The 20842-nt window shown below is 47.6% G+C and overlaps 1 protein-coding gene across 1 annotated transcript in view; it reads right to left on the bottom strand.

Annotated features, from left to right (window-relative positions):
* SLIT3 (slit guidance ligand 3) overlaps positions 1-20842 on the bottom strand; it is a 624276-nt gene that overhangs the window by 120366 nt on the left and 483068 nt on the right. The window contains exons 9-11 of the mRNA XM_081232840.1: positions 16387-16528; positions 5912-5983; positions 942-1013 (exon numbers count right to left, since the gene is read on the bottom strand). Coding sequence (XP_081088966.1) covers positions 942-1013; positions 5912-5983; positions 16387-16528 — 286 coding nt within the window. The remainder of the gene's footprint in view (positions 1-941; positions 1014-5911; positions 5984-16386; positions 16529-20842) is intronic.

Genomic DNA, 20842 nt, shown 5'->3' with positions numbered 1-20842 from the left:
TACATTTGTTTATTCAACACATTTTTTTTGGCACGATAACTACGTGCCAGGTACTGTGTGAGGTGCCAGAGATTCAGCCAGGATCAAAAGAAATAAAAACCTCTGTCTGTGTGGAGCTTAGATCACCCAATTTCTCCAACCATTAAAGACAGAAGAGGATAGATCCTATATTTTAGGTCATGGTGAGGGTGAAACTTGCAAGCCTCCTAGAATAGTACCAGGTACACAGTAGGTGCTCAATAAGTACTGCCAATGATTGTTGTGACTGTAATCATGAATGTGTGTCAGGCAGGAAAGGTGTCATCGTCCCCGTTTTGCCTGTGAGGGAATGCACACAGGGCGAGTCACTGGCAGAAATCAGGACAAAGCTCTGTACTTCCCTGCCCCTGAGGGTCTCTGAGACCCTGGTGGGCATAGCTTTGGTTCCATCCACTAGGCTGCTTTAGGGTTTAAAAATCAAAGAAAAGCAAGGCTTATAGGATGGGGTTGATGCTTTCTCAGGACAATAGCCATGAGGTTGGTCTGGAGAAAAAGGCCTCAAATCAGAGGAAGAAAATGAGCTCCTTCCTTGACAAGGTCACATGCACGGGTAAAATGGGCACATGTTAATAATCATACATTATGACTCTCTCCCTCCACTTACCCGGACAGCACTGCCTAGGCATGTGGGATGGGAGTGCGGTTAGAGGAGAAGATGCATTTGAATTAGAAGCCAATAACCAGGAAGGCTGCTGGGCACTTAATCAATCAAAAGAATGCATTGGGGGTTGTAGAAATATTCCCCAAGATCAATTTCCCCTGAAGAAATATTTGTTTCTTTTACCAGGTTGCCACAAGTGTGTAAGGGAACATAAAACCTTGATAAACACCCCCTGAAAAATATGGATGCCCCCCTCACCCATGCTCCCACCCACACCCTACGTGCTTTGTTCCCCACTTACAGAGATGTGAGCGATTTCAGACCCTGGAAGGCATCTGGAGCGATGTCCGAGATCTGATTCTTGCTGATGTCTCTGAAAAATTAACCAGAGACTCTGAGAACATAGCTCAAGGTGTGCTATGGCCATTCCTAAAGTGTGTCCACAAGCATTTCAGGTATGCAAAATGGTGAGGATGAATTCATCACTTAATCAGTTTATTTATTCATAGTGTGCGAGCAGGGGCTTGAGGATCATTCAGTTCAACTGCCGCATGATAAAATGCACTGTATTTGTATCACTCTTCTTGGCTTTCAAAGAATGCTCACTCATGGCACCTTGACTTTGACATAGGGCCATGCACACGTGAGCCTTCACTTTGCAGGTGGGAAATGGAAGCCAGTTAGATTAGGGTCTCATCGTAGGTCTCACAACCAAGCAATTATAGCATAAACAAAGCAAAAGCTGGCCTTGCCCAAACACAGCCCAAGGATCCTGTAAGCCTCACTTTCTTGCCTCATACCTTGGCAAATGCTTATTTTTCTCCCCAGAAGTCCTGAGTCATTTCACCTCCCCAGTGACTTTTCCTTCCTGACCTGAATGGAGGTTTTGAGCAGTGACTTAAGTCTCTGTCTGGTTCAGTGCATCTTCCAGGCTGGGTGATGTAAAGACATCATGAGATTCTCATGGGATGGCTTTGAGATGTGGGCTTGTTGCTGGCAGTCCTCCTCAGATGAGAGCAAGCCCAGGGCGATGATGATCAGGGCTTTGGGATAATGTGAGCGAGAAGGCTCCTGTGTGTTAGAAGGCAGCTAACCTGGCCTCGCTGGCGCAGAGGAATCTCCCTGACCCAGAGGCCTCTCACTCTGCAGCACCCCAGGGTCTTCTGAGCACCTGTCTCGCTAACAACACTTTCCTGAGGAGGGAGACTTCTCTTTAGGAGTTATTAGCTCAGGGACAGCCTCGGGGCTCCTGTCCCTGGAAGGGGAGATGCTCCAATTTCCAGCTACAATGAACCTCTCTGGTTCCTTTTCTTTACCAAAAGAAATCAATGGGTCTTTGTTTTTGTGGAGAAGAGGGAGAGCGGGGGTCTTGGAGGGTCAACAAGGAGGAGGGAAGGGAATATTGAGAAGCAAGAACATCTAAGCAGATTCCTTAGCAATTGCCTCCAGCGAGGCCAGACGCCCCAGCCCCACAGCCTCTTAAGCTCAGTCCTTCTGCCTGTTTCTCTCCTCCTCTACTATCCTTCCAAAGGGCCACCCGACAACCTTTGCCTAGTTCTCTGCTCCCTTCCCTCCTTGTTTCCAAGACCTGCGAGTTGAAAGATACTCTACAGGTTAAGGTTTCTTAGGCACAGCTGTTGAGCTTATCCCTTTAGCAGGCGGGATCGCCTCTAACAAATCCACAGATTGTGCTCGCAAACTAGTCAGCTTACACTGGCCTTTTCTTCAGAGCTCTGCTTTTGCATAAGGGTCTTAACAAGCAAATGCTCTGGATTATCCTAATCTTGCTCGCCTCGCCCTCAGCCTGGCTGCCTAGCAAGGCATTTCAGGCAAGCGTGCAGGGTCGGTGCTCGGATCAGACTAGTGAGAAAGCCTCATTTGTTTATTTTTTTGGTTTATTTTTTTTTCCTGACATTTTTAATGTGATGTCCCTTCAAGGTCCTTGGCCCTCTACCATGTCAGAGGAGGTTCTGTGACCAGTGGGGAAGCCCTCTGCTTTAGCCTTGTCAGGACAAATTCATTTTGAGTTCAGAGCTAGACTTCTGGATGCACCCGTCTCTAAGGACAAGGTGAGATGTCTCGTGATTTGGAGACGCTGGGGAGTGGAAAATGGAGAAATGGTAGTTTAGCTGGGAACTGACCCTGGTGGTCGCTTCATCTTAGTTCTTCATTCTGCAGGAAGGGAACAGCAGCCACAGGTAAAGGACCTGTAGCCACAAGTGACTGGACACAGAGATTTGGGTACAGAGTTGGCATCTCCTCTCCCTTCCATTTCACCGTGATGGGTGCAGAAGGTGGTGGTGGCCCTGGACAGGAAGGTAGACTGGGGAAGGCTTCGGTGCCCACCCATCTCCACGCCTGACTCCTCCCACTCCACATCAGGTGTCCCCAGAGCTGACTCCTGGTGTTTGGGTCGCCCTCGATGACCAGTGATTCTCAAACCTCACTAGGGTGTTTATGAAAATGCACCCACAGAGGGTCTGATTTGGCCCTCTGGAGAACTGGGATTAGAAATCTGCATACGTAACAAATCTCCAGAGGATTCCCAGGCAGGTGGTTTCTGAGTCATACTTTAGACCAGTATTTCAGAATCTGGTCAGTCTCAAACCTACCCCAGTCCCCTGGGGCTTGATAAACTGGATGGCGGAGAAGAAGGGGCCTTTGCAGGCAGTTCAGAAGAGAGGTGGTAAATTCCAGTGCCAACGAGGGTCAAGCAGGGATTATAAGCGTGAGACACTAGGAACTGGTGGAACTTGTGGAATATTGCTCTCCCTTAGAACGTGGGAGGGAAAGAACTCAATACCTTTGAAGGTTTGACCTTCAAGTGTCAGCGCTCTCGGTTAACCAACCCTGTAAGACTGGGGCATCCTCTCAAACGTCTGCTACCCTCCCTACAGATGGCGTCTCTATCTTGGTACTAGTGTTCACCTGGAAGTACTTTTTTTACACTAAGCTGACAGCTAGAAGTTCATCCTCTTCAGGGACAAAGCCATTCAACATTCAATCAAGCCATTCAATCAAGGAAATTTTATTTTTCTTTTTGTCATTGGAGATAAGAAGAGGATGCGGCTCACTCATAGCTAAGGGAAAACTTTTTTCTGTGAGATATTAGAGATAAACTGGTCACGTATACCTAGGAGGAGTTCACCCTTAGGGTTTTAAATTCTGTTTTCACCAGGGACCCTACTTCTCCAAAGCCCTTGCGCTTCAGTCTGGATTTCTGAAGTTCTGTTAGTCAAGTGGTCTCTCTTTCCTACCACCATCCCCCTTGGGGGGGGGGTAAAAAAGGGCATCATAGTAAATATCAATAGCATCAGAAGTGATCAAAAATGAAATTTACTTCCCAGGTCGTGACGGAGAAGATCTTATGAATTTTGAATGCACAGATCGTGGCAACTCCAGTGGGATGGAGAAAGGACAGTAAAGCATAGTCACACTCTAAATTACCTGGACTTCACAAAAAATTAGAGCAGTCACTTAAATCATGTAAGAGATATAGGTTGGGGCACTGACAGAACTTGTCATTTTTCACTGAAATTACTATCTGGCCGCATAATCAAGCTGGGCTTTAAAAATGAATTGGGGGGGCATGGAGAGTGAGCTGGAGAAGCAGGGAGACCAGGAGATTAATGGCCCGAGGTTTAAATATTAAGGCCTATATTTATACAGCTCCTCCAGCAGGAATGCTGCCAAAGGGAGGGAAGGAGTATGTGCTTAGGGCTGACGCATTATGTTGGTTTCTACTTCTGGAACTGTACCAGGAGGAAATCTTGTTTGGTTTGGATTTCCAGGGAGATGGGAAGTTGGCTTCCTAAGATCTGAGGGTAAAGCGTACCAATGCCACTGTTTCACGGGGATGTTTATTTTTAACATAAAAGGAGCAAGCAGACACTTAACCTCTTTAATGCAGGCCCTCCTACTCAAGGGAAACCGATGAATCAGCCTGCGGTGGAAGGAAACAAGACCAAGTCCATGCATATTTCTACCTGCCTTCTCTCTTTTCTCTGTGTCGGGGGCCAGAGAGAGTAGGTGAGTGCAATGAAAGCAGCATCGTGATTACTGGGCTATAATAAATGATTTCTTAGCCTGGAAAAGGGACAGGAGCCTGCCTCCTAGGCTCTTAATATCTGTGATGGCAATGGCTGGGTTGTTTCTGAATCCTACTAGCCTCCCTTCAGAGCACCCCGCTCTGAGTGACTCACAGAGCAGTGCTCAGGGTGGTCATGTGATGGGGAGGGGTGGTGCTGATGATGTTATCACGATGGCAGGGATGAGGGCCATGAGGCTCAGATGCCGTCAAAGGAGTAGGGAAGGTACACTGCAGTGTTGGTGTCAGCGGGTACTGATAGGCTGTAGTGATGGCGTGGTATTGGATATGGTGGTAATGGCCATGCTGGGGATCATCATGGGCAAGGGAGGTTCCAAAGCTTCTTATCTCACTTAGAAAGATTAGAAAGTCCTTACCGTGGGGCCCTTATCTACATCTCCAACACAATCCCCACCACTTTCTCTTCATTCACTCCATTCTTCCTCACGACTCTGCAAACCATCCACGCATTATGCTCCTGAGAACTCCTCTAGACTCACTCCCTTCCTTCATTCAGGTCGCTTGCCTGCGGAGGCCTTCGTGGGTCCACCCATCTAGAGACCACCCCTCCATCAATCTCTAGCCCCTTCCCTTCTTTTGTTTTACTTTCTAGTACTGGTCAGTTTCTGACATTTACTTGGTTTTATTTCTGTGCCCTCCCACTCGAATATGCAAGCTCCATCAGACGAGACTTCGTTTTAGTTCACCCTCTACCCACAGGTCCCAGCACAGTTCTTTGTCCCTGGTGGACATTGGCTAAGAATTTGTTAGATGAATGCGTGCATGGTGGTAGGGATGTTGGTGATGGTGCTGTAGGATGATATAGGGAAATGGCCACATCTCTACTGAAGCTCCTACTTGAGGTCCACATCCCCCAAACCAGGGGACAATCAAATGGTGAGATGGGATTGTTTTAGGCTGACACAGCCCCACCTCCCACCCAGATAATTTTACTTCACTCTAGTTGGAGTCGCCCTTAGATATGAGGTGCCTAAACCCATACACTGCCCCATCTGAATGCAGCACTCTTGTCTTACCTCCCCATCTTGGGAGCCGTTCCAGGTCTGACACTGCACTCTCCTGAGGATTGTTATGCAGCCTCTCATCTGGGCAGGCTGCCCACTACACAGAGTCCCCCCCGAACTGAAAACATTTGGGCCCATTTCTCTCCAGGGGAGACTCACATTCGCTTCAGTTTCTTGTACTGGGTGAAGGCTCCAGCAGGGATGGATTTGATGGAGTTCTGTTCCAGGCGTCTGAGAAACAGCAGAAAAGAGTCAATTAACCATCCACCCATCAACAAATGGTTGCCGGGGGCCTTGAGGACAGGATGGTCTCTCCCATCACGTGGCATACATTCTTAGATGAGGGAGACGTGGTAAACACCGTCCGAAAGCCTGAGACTCGTGTTCTGGTGTGTGGAGTGGCCAGCTCAGGGTCTGATACCCCTGGGAGAAAGCTAGAAAAGATGACTTCTCCTTGAGGATATTTGGACCTTGCTTATGATAAGTTGTCTTTGGGAGGCAGTTGTCATCTTCAGAAAATGCTGTAGGAAGTAACCAGAATGCTGAAAAAGTCAAAGGGATAAAGAGAAGGAAGAGTAAAGAGAGATGGACAGATAGCAAAGCCTATCTGTTCTGGAAGCATGTCACCATTCAGTTAAAACCTCCACCATCCTGCTGCTGGGGTGCAATACAGGCAGAGACTGCATTTCTGGGCTTTTCTTTTTTTAATGGAGGTATAGTTGACATATAACTTTAGCTTCAGGTGTACAACCTAACGATTCAGTATTTGTTTCTGGGTTTTTCAATTGGCTGTTCTAATATGATGAAGAAATAGCCTTCAAGTCTCTAGGCTCCCAGCCTGACATTCATCAAACTGGCTCCCTGATATCCTGAGGGCCCCAGTGGCCCTGAATGGGTCACTCCCCTGGGTTGCTGCTACAATCTGTAGCTTTATGGCCTTACGGACTCTGCTGAATTGCTCTGTTTCTCCTATTACTCTGGGAAGAACAAGAGATGCTGCAGGCCCAGAGCCCAGAGCTTCCTTGGAAGACGAGGAGCATGGGGCGTGAGCAAGGCTTTTCATTCTTCATTCTCTCATCTATCAAATGACTTCCCGTCACCAAGAACAGGTGCGGTGGGAAACAGGCATGAGCGGAAGGCGGGGCCCTCTATTAGAGGTGATGAATGGTGGCCTGGTCCACATCTCCCATCCCTCCGAGGTGTGGATCTTTTCATCACCTCCTCATTTGGCATGGATGATCCCCAAACCCTCTGCTGGGAAGACACAGAAAAGTGTGTGTGTGTATGGGGTGTGTGTGTGTGTGTGTGTGTGTGTGTGGAAGGGGAGGGCTGGGGGGGAGCAGAAGGCAGAGATGGGAGGAACTGGCTCCCTTGGAGGCTCCATCTAGAGGATGCACACTTCTGGCTGGGATGAACCCATTCATCTTGAAGAGTAATCCCTGCTGCAGAAGAGGGGAGACAGTGGTATTAATTTGTGCCTCTGCAATCTCATCTTCATTGGGGGAAAGAGAGTATTTGTTACTGGAACCACTAATGGAGCAGTTTGCCAGCAATTTTCCCATTTCAAACAACACCTCAGCTGCTAATGTGGAATGGTTTGTCAGGCCTACCCATAACACAGACAAATCACTCTCCAGGCCGAAGGAAGGGGGTAAGGGGTGGGGGAGAAAGAGGAAGGGCGGGTGAGAGGACAGAGGGAGCATCAGGACAGATCATTCTTGGCTGCCAGATGAATCGAGTCTACAAATGAGGCTGCCACGGTCTATTAAGAGAGCCTCTTAGGGGCCGGAGGGGCCGGAGGGGCCGGGGAGTGTGCTCTGTCGAGCACGCGGGCATAGGCTGGCTGGACAGCGGCCTGGTTGGCCCGCGGTGAGCCAGAAAAGCATGCCACAAGGTCGCATAGGCTGCAGGCTCCTGGATATAGCCACCCACAGGGGCAGCAGACCCGGGCGGGCTGCCTTGACCGAGAAGTTCCAAGGACAGTCTCATTTTCCAGCTGAGCAGAGTTCAGGGATTTCTCAGCCAAGGCAGCAGCTCCGTGAACCTCTGGGGCTGCCAGTCGGGTGGCAAATGCTCTCCAGGAATCCTGGGATTCACCTGCCATTTTGGCAGGGGGATTGCGGCTGGAGGATGCCTCTGGAGAGAGCCACTGTCTGTAACGATGGCAATCCCCTCAGTTTCTGCAAGCGGATCCACTGCTCCCACCTGCGGGCCAAGAGCCCAGGCAAGTCAGGTCAGCTGGCTGACCGTGCAGTTCATAATGAATAACGTCCACTTTAAGTATGGCTGCAAGAGCTAAGGGAAGGATGAATCAGTGAGTAGGATGTGATACCTATCCCCAAGGAGTTTAATAACCTGGTGATGGAGACCAGCCCAAGACGGTCCATCACAGAACCAGATTTTATTGCTAACGTAACAAGAAGAGTTGTCCTTTATGGAATCGAGTTGGTTTAGGTCTATTATCTTTGTGAATCCTTACACTTCTGAGGCAAGCTGTGTCGGCCCTACACTGTGGACGAGGAAAATAAAACCTACATGGATCAAAGAGCCTATCCGAAGTGACAAAGCTAATAAGTGGCAGAACTGGCATCTTTCTCTTTCCGTCCATTGGATGCACTGCCTTCTCTATTTTTTGAAAACAGAGAAAGTGAAGTCCATATACTAAAATAGCTTTCCCAAAGTCCCAGAAAAGTTTAAGGGGTGAAGACCCCAGTACTCATTCTGAGACATCATGCAGTCTCTGCAGAAGTAGGTATGTTGTGAAAAGGCTGCAGGCACTGAGGGAAGATGGAATATAGATGCATGTGTGTGTATACATATACACACAAACACATATATATACACATATATATAACAATGTATGTATAAAATATGCAACTAGAGTGCAAAGGTGTGGCTTTGAACAAAGAACAAAGAACAAAGAATTCCCATCTTAGCCTGTTAACCCTGGCAGGGACGTTGCTGTGTATCCTGTACTCTTTACCCTTGCACACTCTGGGGATGGTCTTTATTTCTGCAGTCTCTCTGCCTCTTATGCTGCTGTGGGTACCCACTGGACATGCAACCCCTTACAGGGTGCCAAGGCCAGGACATGATGTGGGTTAGCCTTGCCCCAGGGGGCCTTAGAGCTTGTCAGTGCACTTCAAATGTAAAGTTAAGGCAAGGGTGAGGATAATAACAGTAAGAGCTAGTACGTATCAGCTTGTACTTGTAAGTCAGGCATCAGACCAAGAGCTTTGCACCATATATCTAACTTAGTACTGACACCTCTCTGAGGCAGATCCTGTTTGTCATCACTACTCCCACTTTAAACATGAGAACACTGAGGCTCAGAGATGTTAAGTCACTTGTCCATATTCACAAAGCCAGGAAGATCTACAGCCGGGACTCAAACTCAAGTTCATCCAATTGGAAAGCCTGCACTCTCAGTCACTGAGCTTTGCTGAATACCGTTTGCTGCTGAGGCACCTCCATTCCTTGAGTCATTGCCTGCTCATCCTCAGGAAAACTGCCCCTCGGTCAAGGGAGGAGGTCTGGGGTGTGTGTGCCCACGCACATGTGTGGGCACACACACAGGCTCTACACAGCAGCAGCCTCTGGTGGGTTTTACACAGCTTGGAACAAGCATGCAAAGATCCATACTCCCAGTGACAAAAATTCAGTGTGAAGGACAAAAAGCAGCATTAGCATCAGCAAAAACTGTCACATTTAGGGATGTGTCTGAAGCCAGCGGCTGTCTTTGGTCTCTCTTAACTGGCACATGTGTCTTTCTTTGGCAAACATCCTTCAGGCTGCAAACTGATTTAATAGAACTAGCATAAAAACAAACATACAAATCAAACACCTGAGCATCTTCTGGCACTGGTAGAAACAATGCGAACATCGGATGGAGATTTCAGCCACTTGCGTTCTATATTGACTTGCCCTAATTCCTCAGTGCTTCCTTAATGATCTGTCATTCACAAACAAGCGACTGAACACAATATATTTCTAGCAATACATAAGTCAACGTGATGCCAGAGGGACTGGCAAGGGCATAGCTAGTGCAGGGCCATGGCAGCAAGTCACCTGATAAAGAGTTTCTGGAGCTGGATTAGAATATTGGTTGCAATAATGGTGGACATCTATCATTTATTGAGGGCTTTTTATGTATCAGACACTGTGCTCTTCACACACTGGCTCATTTTATTCCTTCAACAATACTACAAAGCAAGTAGTATCACTAATATAATAACAACAGAGATGAGGCATGTGGGCATATGTGACATGAGTCATTCCTCACCAGCTTTGCAGAGTACCTGGCACTGCCTACAGAAAACAGAGGTGCAGACACAGAGCCAGATTTGCTCTTTTTTTTTTTTTTTTTTGCAGTACGCGGGCCTCTCACTGTTGTGGCCTCTCCCGTTGCGGAGCACAGGCTCCGCACACGCAGGCTCAGCGGCCATGGCTCACGGGCCCAGCCGCTCCACGGCACGTGGGATCTTCCCAGACCGGGGCACGAACCCATGTCCCCTGCATCGGCAGGCGGACTCTCAACCACTGTGCCACCAGGGAAGCCCTGCTCTTCTTATTATATGCATATACTCAGATGCCTCCAACAGAGAAATCTTTGTCATCAACTTAGAAAAAAATGAGAACTTGAGACTAAAGCATTTTATCATGTCGCAGATGTGACACGTGCATAAGCTTTTTCCTTTTAGATTCCACTTAGGAGCTTTCAAACATTGTGCTAACTTTCTATACAATTATGTTACATTATTTAATCTTCATGGAGAATCTCTAGTAGGGACGATGAGCCCCATTTTGCAAAGATGGGAACTAAGTGAAACATGAGATGTAAAGAAAGGTACCCAAAGAGGCAGAACCGGGATCCAAACCCAGGACTATCTACCACAAGGCTCTGTTCTTAATTATTCTGCTGCCTGATCAGCTTCACCTTTATCCCACCTGCCCCCAACCCACCCCCCCCCCTCCTTCCACATGGCAGCCCCCCAGAAACCTGGTGTCCTCAGAAGAAGATGTGGTACGTATATACAATGGAATATTACTCAGCCATAAAAAAGAACAAAATAATGCCATTTGCAGCAACGTGGCTGCAACTAGAGATTATCACACTACGTGAAATAAGTCAGAAAGAGAAAGACAAATACCATATGATATCACTTACATGTGGAATCTAAAATATGGCACAAATGAACCTATCTACAAACAGGAACAGACTCACAGACATACAGAACGGACTTGTGGTTACCAAGGGAGAGGTGGGGGAGGGAGAGGGATGGACTGGGGATTTGGGGTCGGTAAATGCAAACTATTACATTTAGAATGGATAAACAACAAGGTCCTACTGTATAGCACAGGGAACTATATTCAATATCCTGGGATAAACCATAATGGAAAAGAATATAAAAAAAGAATGTATATATGTGTAAAACTGAGTCACTTTGCTGTACAGCAGAGACTGGCACAACACAGTAAATAACTATACTTCAATTTAAAAAAAAAGGAAAAGAATCCCAGATGCTGATGATTTCCAGAGCCCTCCAGCCCTTTTGCTCTGCTGGCTGCTTTTTTTTTTTTTAAACTGCTCTCTCTTTTTAAAAATGTCCCTGGTGACCAGTATCATGGGGGCATATTTGCTTTGTTTAGCAGATAAACCATTGTTTATCTCCCCACCTCAGATAAACAATGGGGTTGAGGTGAGGCTAGATGGAAAATGGGGCTACCTTTTCCCCTAGATGCTTTTGATTTATGATTTGGCGTTTAAGTCCATCCACAACCTTTCTCTGGCAACTAAATTTACCTGTTATAGCCAAGGGCATGAGACTCGGGATGACACTAAGTGGAGGTGTAGAGCAAAAACGGAAGAAGATGGGACAGAGATGAAGATGAGGTTCTAGGTACAGATGGCCCCTCTCGAGCCCTGAGGCCAGGAGGGCGGAACGAAGACCACAGAACAGAAGAAAGTGTGGGCCTCTGGCTCTTCCCAGAATCTATTCCTGCTGGAGGCTGGAGCGGGTTCAGAGAAACGACAGGGAGCAGCAAGAACAGTGCTGTTGGTGGGAGCTCAGTTTTGAGGAAAATCTGCAGTGAACTGTCTCACTGTGGGTTCTCTGGAAGAAAGCTGTTTTTAGAGGAATTGGCTCTGCTATTCAGGGAGACCAGTGCACACTTCTCTGAGCTGCTTTGGCTTTGAAAAAAAATCTAAAAGAGTCTGCCAGATTGCTTTGCATGAGAGATAGACCTTCCTTTCCCTGAATGTTGGGGAGTGCAGAACCCCTCCCAAGGTTCAAGAGCATCACTACCAGCTAAGGATTGCATATATAGGGGACAGAGAACCAGATGTGGTGCAAAGTGACCCTAAGGAGAAGGAGAAATCTGGGTTATATAGGTGGCTATGGACAGGAGGTGGAATTCTTGATGGTAAAAAGAGAAGTCACGTTCAGATGTCTTTGGGATGATCAATCAGACACTTCCTGTGCATCTTGGGGTGCATGCTACAGTTTCTACTCTCTGCTCCCTCTTTCTCATCTTTCAACCTCCCCCACCTGCTGGGGATGTATTTTAACTGCTCAAAAGACTTTTAGGCTAACACACAGATCCCCGGGCACGGGTTTCGTTGTCTTAGGGAACAAACAGGTTTCCTCTGCAAAGGTCTCTCTTACATGTCACCTCTCCCAGTATCTAACCAGAGAATCTTGCCTCATCTGCTTTAATGTCTCAGCTTTATTTTATCACAGAGGAGAATGAGGCAAGCACAGCAAGAGAAGTTCTAGGCAATCTGTCTGGTGGGTCGTGTGTGCCCGGTCAGCAGGGGAAGCCTTATTTCCATGTCTGCATACATTTGCATGAAGATGAGCTACTGCCAGGCTCAATTCACAATGCAAGTGTCTAGCCTAATTCTTGAACCTGTTCTCTCAACCATAATCTTCAAAAGAACTGAAGGAGCTTTATGGAGGGATCTTACGCAGGTAGCTTCAGCCCCTGTGATGTGGTTTCCAACCCTTCTCACCATGCCTAATCTAAGAGTGGTGGTGGTAGCCGCAGGTGTAGTAAAGTAATACCAGTCGCTGCTAACATAGGATATCCTATGTGCCAGACCCAATAGTAAGCATCTGATAGCATATATTCATTTCACTTTCACACAAACCATTAAGACGGTACCACTAGCCTCTGAACTTTTCAGTTGAGTAAACCAAGACTCAGAAATGTTATTTGCCAATGGCTAAAAGGCAGGGCAGAGCTAAAATGTGGGTCTGCCTGAATTCACAGTCTACACTCTTAAGACCCTGCTTGTTGTTTGTGGCTGCTTATTTTTAGAAGTGCTCTAGCTAGGTTGGCCATTCCCAGACTTCTGGATTTCATAGGCTAGGTGGTTACAGACCTCTTATTTTGTCAATTAAGGCAATCTCTGTGTGTCTGTTATACATAACATTTATATATAGACTTATATTTATAATTATATAATAATGACACATGATTAAACACATATTTATATTACACACACACATACTCATCCTTCAGTGGCCATCATTTTATAAAATGAAGGGTATTTTTAACAACAATGATAACAGAGTAAGGAAGTCTAGAAATTTAAAATAAAGGACACTTCTTGAAATGGAATATTTTTGCTCAATGGAAAAATATCACATTGTTCTTGTTATTCTTTTTTTTTGCTTTTTTGCAGTACACGGGCCTCTCACTGTTGTGGCCTCTCCCACTGTGGAGCACAGGCTCCGGATGTGCAGGCTCAGTGGCCATGGCTCACGGGCCCAGCCGCTCCATGGCATGTGGGATCTTCCCGGACCGGGGCACGAACCCGTGTCCCCTGCATCGGCAGGCGGACTCTCAACCACTGCGCCACCAGGGAAGCCCTGTTCTTGTTGTTCTTACTTGACCTCATTTAAGGAAAAACTCAGTAATAATCAGACAGCCTTTCAGAAATAACTAGCCTAGCTTGTCAACGTTCCTTTTAAAATTCAATGTCCAGGTATGAGCCCAACGGCCCAGGTATGGTCTGGCCTCCATGGGTCGCATCTCCAGTGGGGACGTCTGTAATTTCTCTCCCCCAGACACCTGAGCTGTATGCCCGTGAGGCCCAGGCTGGAGGTATAGGGATGTGGAGTGGGAGAGGAGGGCGGGCAGGCCCGAGCTCCTGAATCAGGGCTGGGGCGGGGACAGCTGTGGTTTGAGACCTGGTCAGCGGAAGGTCTGTGGTTGCCAAAGAGAAAAGATAAAAACTGGCAGACGGAAGGGGAAAGGAACAAGGCGGGGCAGAGAAAGAAAGCAAGGTGCTATGGGAATCTGAAATGAGATGCGTGTTGGCGGGGATTCTGTCTTGACACCCTTGTTGGGAGGCCCAGAGTCCTACCCTGGCATGGATGGAGGGGATGGCTCTTGTGATGTGGAGCACAGGGTTAACTGGGTAGAGAAAGAGACCGGGGCTGGGGAGGAAGGTGGGAAGACCGTGGGTGCAGAGAGAGAAAGAAGCGGGGCGGGTGGGTCAAGGGAGGGAGAAAAAGAGATGGGGGAAGGGTACAGAAAGGGCAGAGAGGAGGGACAGGCGTAGGGGGCAATGGGGGACGGAGGGCGGGGGTGGGGATGGGCGGGACAGGCGTGAGGTCTAAGTGAAGTCCCGGGAAGGAAGCGCGCTCCAAGGCTGGAGCCACGGACCACAGGAGTGAAGGCGAGTCACAGTAAAACACAAAGGGAATTAATTCACTGCTGGTGTTTGCTAAGAGAAGACGGACGGCTGAGTGCAGGTGGAGGAAAGTACAGAAGGTGTGGACATCAGGGTCAAACAAACACACGTGGCGTGGCGGACTCGCTGCTGCCTGCGGGAAGGGCGTGGAGGCGTGGGTTGTGTCCATGGGGGCTGGGGAAGGACGTTTGAAAGGGAATCCGAGGAAAGCTGGCAAAGCAACTGAAGAGAGAAGAAACGAAGGCTCCCCTGCCGTAAGTTATATGTTTCTTCTCATCTCAATCAGGGTGACACCAAAGTCATTCAAATGATCTGGCCCCTCATTACCCCTCCGACCTCATCCCCTGACACTCTTCCTTGTGTTTACTCCACTCCAGCCGCACTGGCCTTCTGGTATACCAGGCACAGTCCTACCTCAGGGCCTCTGTGCATGCAGTCCCCTCTATTTGCAATACTCCCCTCCACATACCCACTTGCTTTTTCTCTCACTCACTTCTTTAGTTTTCTCCACAGAACCTACCATCTTCTAACATAATAATTCTTTCTAATTCACTTTGTTCTGTTTATTGTTTGTTGCACTCTTCCCTCAACTAGAATGCAAGCACCATAAAGGCAGAAATTTGGTCTATTTTGTTCACTGCTGCTCCCTAAGCACAGAACAATGATTGGACCACAGTGGGCTCACAATAGATGTTTGCTGAATGAATGCATGAATGAATGAAAGGGTCAATGGGTCATCTATTGGAATGCATTGGGAACAGAAGGGCATGCCCTAAGAGGAGAAAGAGGAGGGGGGAGGGGAAAAGGGAGGAGGAGGAAGGAGAGTAGGGGGAGGGGGAGGGAGAGTAGGGAGAGGAGATGATGCAGCAGAGAGGTGAGGGAAATGTATACAATATCTTTTATCTGGAGGGATTTTATCCAATGATGTTTCTAGTTGGGGGGGTCCATCTAATCATGTGTTTAATAAAGCCATCTAAAGATGAAGGTAGAAATGAAAACAGTGATTGTCATGTAAAGAGTGATCTTCAGGTCAATGTTCACTGGCCCTCTACTCAATCCAGAATGAGACACTGGTCATTTTCTAACATATGAGAGAAGAGTGGACAAGATTAAGCTACGCGGACAAACAAATTTTACTGGAGTTTTGGATACCCGTGCACACACATAGACACACACAATCTTGTCGCATTACCTAAAGGTCTGATCTAGACGACAATAATCTGATTTGAAATGATTAAGAGCTCAGCCTCTTGCTCAGTAATAGTAGCTGTGAAATCAGTTCATTATTCGTATACTTTCCTCCCCCCCCCACCATTTTATAGAAGGCTTGCCCTTGTGTCAAGGGCTATATTAAGTGCTTTACATGTGGTATTTCATTTAGTTTTCACAATGACCCGTTCAGTAATACTATAATTATCACATTACTATAAATGAGAATACTAGAGACGAGAGAGAGCAATTATTTTGCCCATAATCACAAACAGCTAGTACATGGTAGAGCCAGGATATAATCCCGGGGTGACTCTAGGGCAGGGACTGGCCAACCTTTCCTGCAAAGGGCCAGACAGAAGATATATTAGGCTTGGTGGGCTGTAAGTTCCTTTGTCACAACTACTCAATAATGCCCTACAAGAACAGCCATAGGCAATACATAAATGAATGGGTGTGGCTGTGTTCCAATAAAACTTTATTTACAAAAATAGGTGGTGGACATACTTGGCCCATGGGCTGTCATTTGCTGACTGTGCTCTAGAATCTATGCTCTTGACCCCTGAGCTATCATACCTGGGAAAGCCTGGAAAGAGAGCAAAGAGATTGCTGAGTGCTTTCAACAGTCAGCTCTAACAGCCCAGCATGCCGCCAGCCTGTGGGGGACTGGCTGAGACCAAGAGGCCAACTGGCCAGGGACAGAGGGCGGCAGACAGGCACTTACATTTCAACGATGCCCTCTGGCAAGTTGGCGGGGATCTCCATCAAGCCCTTCCCTCGACAGTCCACGATGTTATTACTGCAAGTGCAGGCTGAAGGGCAGGAGATGGAGTTGGCATTGCAGGATGGAGGCTCCGAGTGCGGGCCTGTGGGACCAGAACACAATGGTCAATTCATGTCAGTGTCAGCAGCCGCCTGGGCTTCTGTGTCTCTTAACCAGCTTCCCAAGGAGGCAGCGTTACCTGATCAGCTACCTGAAAAATCATCACCAGCTAACATCGGCCCTCAGCTGGGAGACACAGCTGCCGCTGGCTAAACATTCAGCCAAGAGGAGAGAGCCTACCCTTGACCTAACCATTTCTAGATTGTTCCACTTGCTCTGTCATCCCCTCATCCTTAGTCTTTCAGAGACAAGAGTTGCTCTCAGAATCAATCACACATGAAAATATGCCACTGGAATGCAAAGAGCATACACTGGGACTACTTTTTCAGGGAGTCCAATGTCTGAATGACATTCCAGGGTTTGGGGCTTTTATCTGGGGCTTGGATACCACGTGTAGACACACCTTCGTTTCTTTCTCAAGTGGCTGTAAGTCACTATCAAAACCAAGTGGGAAGAGAAAAGGTGACAGAATTTCTTCATTTGGGGCACTGATGTTGTCCAAGTGTCAACAGAGCCATCAACAGCGACATCCAAGGCCTTTTCAAACAGCTTTTATGTCCAAAGAACATGCAAATAAAACTTATCTCATTAGAAAAAAAGTGAATAAGTTACTACATATTTTGGAGTCTTAGTTTTGTTTGAGGTGAGAACCCATGTGAATTTATCACAAAGTGGTAAAAAAACCCCAAGAAAATGGCAAGGAAGGAGCTTATTTAGAAAGCCAAATGAAGATAAACATATTAGCAAACTAACTCAAGATTCAAAGAGTCATAAGAATCTTAATCACTTTCTCTGGTCGTCACACCAAATTGCTAACAGAAGTAAATTCAAACATTTTAAAGACACTGTATAAGTTTTCACGCTATGACTGTTTCTTCAAAGTGAGGTAAGGATCGCAAAACTGTGGTTAGTCTTTCAAATGTGGACACTGTGGTCCAAAAGGTAAACTCAACCCAATGGCCTTCTCAGGACCTTATCCCATACCTGGGGATCCAGCCAGCAGGGATGATTTCAGTGTCTTTCCAGATCCACCTCCCTGAGCAAAGGGCCATGGGCTGAGACCAAACTCAGACTAACTCTGCAAACATCCTCACTGCTCAGACATGGACAGTCTGGCTGGGGGCTCTTGGAGAGAGATTAAATGTGAAACATGGAAAATATCTGTAGGCAAAGATGATTTTGGTTTGGCCACTGTTCACTGGAGAGGCTGAGGCTGGGAAGCCAGAGCGAGTCTAGCTACAGTGGTAGAATCAGAGGACTGACCGGGCCTGGGGCAAGTCCTCATTTGGACAGTGAGTGAGCCTTAAAGCAGAGGCTCCCCTCTCCACGTTCAACAGTCCCTATACTTGGGGGTGGTCCTTCTGCAAGACTCAAATCGATGCCTATGGCTTAATTTGGAACACTTACTTTGCCAGAAAGTGCAACCCAGTGACCAAAGATTCTTACTTCCCTTGGCCTCACTTTCACTCACAGACACACACACACACACACACACACACACACACACACACACACACAATTTAAAAACATCCTCTTAAGTGGAACATTCGAGCAAATATTCTTGTCTAGGGTACAAAGACTTCAAACTCTCCAGTGTCACACTAGTGGATCTAACAGAGACCATGGAAAATGCCAGAGAGTTGACAACTTACATTAAAATTCCCAAGTGGAACATTCTCTGAGAGAGAGGTGGTGCTGGCTTTGTTCCAAACTGGGAAAGTCTTTACATTTCTGAGAAAATGACAACCCCAGAGAGCCAGCCTGTAAGAACCTCAGATCAGGAATGAGACTGTTGTGGCCAAGAGTGTGGGCTCTGGAGTCCCACTGGCTCAATGTGAACCCTAGTTCTATCCTGTCATCCTTATGTCCCCGTGCCTCAGTTTCCCCTACCTGTAAAATGGGGGAAACAACAATACTTACTTCATAGCATGGCTTTATTGCTAAGGCAAAGGAAATTAATGCATGTAAAATATCAATATTTAGAAGGGGGCATGGCACAGAGTTAGTGTTTAGTTGTGTTATTTGTTATTGTTTTTGTTATTATTATTATCATTATTTTTTGGTTGCACCATGCGGAACACAGAACTTCCCAGAACAGGGATCGAACCCTTGCCCCCTGTGGTGGAAGCATGGAGCCTTAACCACTGGACCACCAGGGAAGTCCTGTTGTTGTTATTATTAATAATGGGTCTGGCTCTGCCACGGATTGTCTACAAGACCTCAGGCAAGTCACAGTACACGCCCGCCCTGAGTTTTTCTGTTGCCATCTTGGTGAAGTTTGGACTGCATGACTTCTGAAGTCCTTTCTGGGTCTAGAGATCGACTACTGTTCTTCAGAAAAATGGAAGCAGAAGGATCAGAAGACATCTAAAAGCTCTCCCTCCTCTGCTGCATCTCTTTGCAGGTGGCAAAGAGGATCTACAGTGGGCAGGGCTCGCGTCCCCTCACCTGCATCCTCCCAAGGAGGCGGGGAGCGCCAGGACTGCAGGTGTCAGGGCTTCTGAAGTGTAGACGGTGCTCCCCAAAGAAAACTGCCATGCCTGGCCCTGCATATCAAGGGGCTCCGGTGCCTGACCAGCCAGGGAGACACGCCACACCCCGCACCTTCCTGGATGGGAAGCATCAGGGGCTCCATGGAGCCCTGAGCCTGAGCACTTGCCTTTCTATCCACTGAGGCACAGGGTATCCGATGGCCATCCCTCTTTTGATCTGTCAAAATATTACTTAGTGGGGTGTGTCAGAAAAGAGCGGAAGAAAGGCATTATGTTTTAGGGCTCACATGGGCAACAGAAAGTTCTGAAATGGAGTTTCTTCAAAGGTACCCCTTCTGATTTCTGTGCTGAAATGAATTCTGTTTAAACCAGACCCAGGCTGCAGCCTTGAGTCCCTCTGGGAACGAGCTGTGTCTTTCACAGGGTGGCTCTGATTTGGAAGAAAGGGTGTGCTACATTGCAAAGGATGTTGTCAAGGCCAAAAAGGATTTGAAAAGCTTCCTTAACCAGGTCACTAATGACACCTTTTATTACGCAGAGAGAAACAACAGTCATTATAGTCTACGTCAGCATCCTGGGCTGGCAGCTCCCCAGCTAGGTATTCACACATGGCAAGGATGCTACTCTCTTGTTGAAACAAAACACTTCAGGTTTAAGCCAGGGTTGAAAGATGAGTTTGCTTTTCCTGGAAACATTCCCCCTTAATCAATGCTGGAGGAACCAAGCCTATTTCCCTCTGGGTCTCTTGAGTCCTGTGTGGTGGGAGTCCTTCCCCTTTGCTCTCTGACTCTGGAAAGAGTGAGAAGAGCATGTTAAGTTCTACAAGGTCAGTGACCTTTTCTATCTTATTCACTATTATATGCTCAGTGCCTAAAAGAGGGCCTGGCACAAAACATGCAATAAACACACCTTGGGTGAGTGAGAGGAAGAATACATGAATGAAATCGCCCCAGAAGCCTTAGAGACATGGGGACTGAATGCCACCAAGCTACAGAGGTGAACGATTCTTCTGGAAGGACTGTGAGGGGAGGCTCCCTGAGTTCTGAGTGCCCTGGGCACTGGTCCACAGCATCAGCCTCCGAGTGGGGAAACGGAGTGGCAATGGGTAGACAGGACTCTCATGTCTGAAGCTCAGGTCTTTCTATCACAGCAAAGGCCATCTGTCCAGTCCCCTGAGGCCCCCTCTGAGACTAGCTCACCTGCGCAGGTCAGGTGTCCTAGGTCCTCTGTCGACCTCTGTCAGCAAATCCATCCCTCCCAGCCTTTCCTGTCCACACACATTGAGGCTGAAGAGAGTGATGCAGGAGACAGTAGATTTCCAGGGGGACAAAGTGAGGAAACACCTACCTTTCTACCCAGAAAATTCTATGACTACAAGCTAGGAAGAAGAGAGGAATGGGAGCAGAATTTTTATATTAGGGTAGAAAGAGTCTCTGCATCTCCTTGATGGAAAGGGTCTCTCTAGGTGTGTGCCTGCCTGCATGCACGTGTGTGTCCCTGTTGTATGATGCATTCTCAGGGGGCCTATGAATCCTCATGGTCCTCGAGGGAGCCTGCCTCTGGTACCTGCTGTGCCTCTTCTCCCTGGCACAGCAAGGGCCTTAAATCAGAGCGCATTGACGAACCAGCAGGCAGACCCCCTGTCATGTACTGTCTAAGACGTTCTCTTATAAACTTAGGAGTGCATGGGGACTTATTCTTCCTTTCTCCATTTTAAAATAACTGCCCAGGGGCTCCCCTGGTGGCGCAGTGGTTGAGAGTCCGCCTGCCGATGCAGGGGACGCGGGTTCGTGCCCCGGTCCGGG

This window comes from Mesoplodon bidens (genome assembly GCF_964165515.1).
Source record: "Mesoplodon bidens genome assembly, chromosome: 4".
Lineage (NCBI taxonomy): Eukaryota > Metazoa > Chordata > Mammalia > Artiodactyla > Ziphiidae > Mesoplodon > Mesoplodon bidens.
Note: the sequence above shows the minus strand (reverse complement) of the source record. Positions and strands in the feature narration are given on the sequence as shown.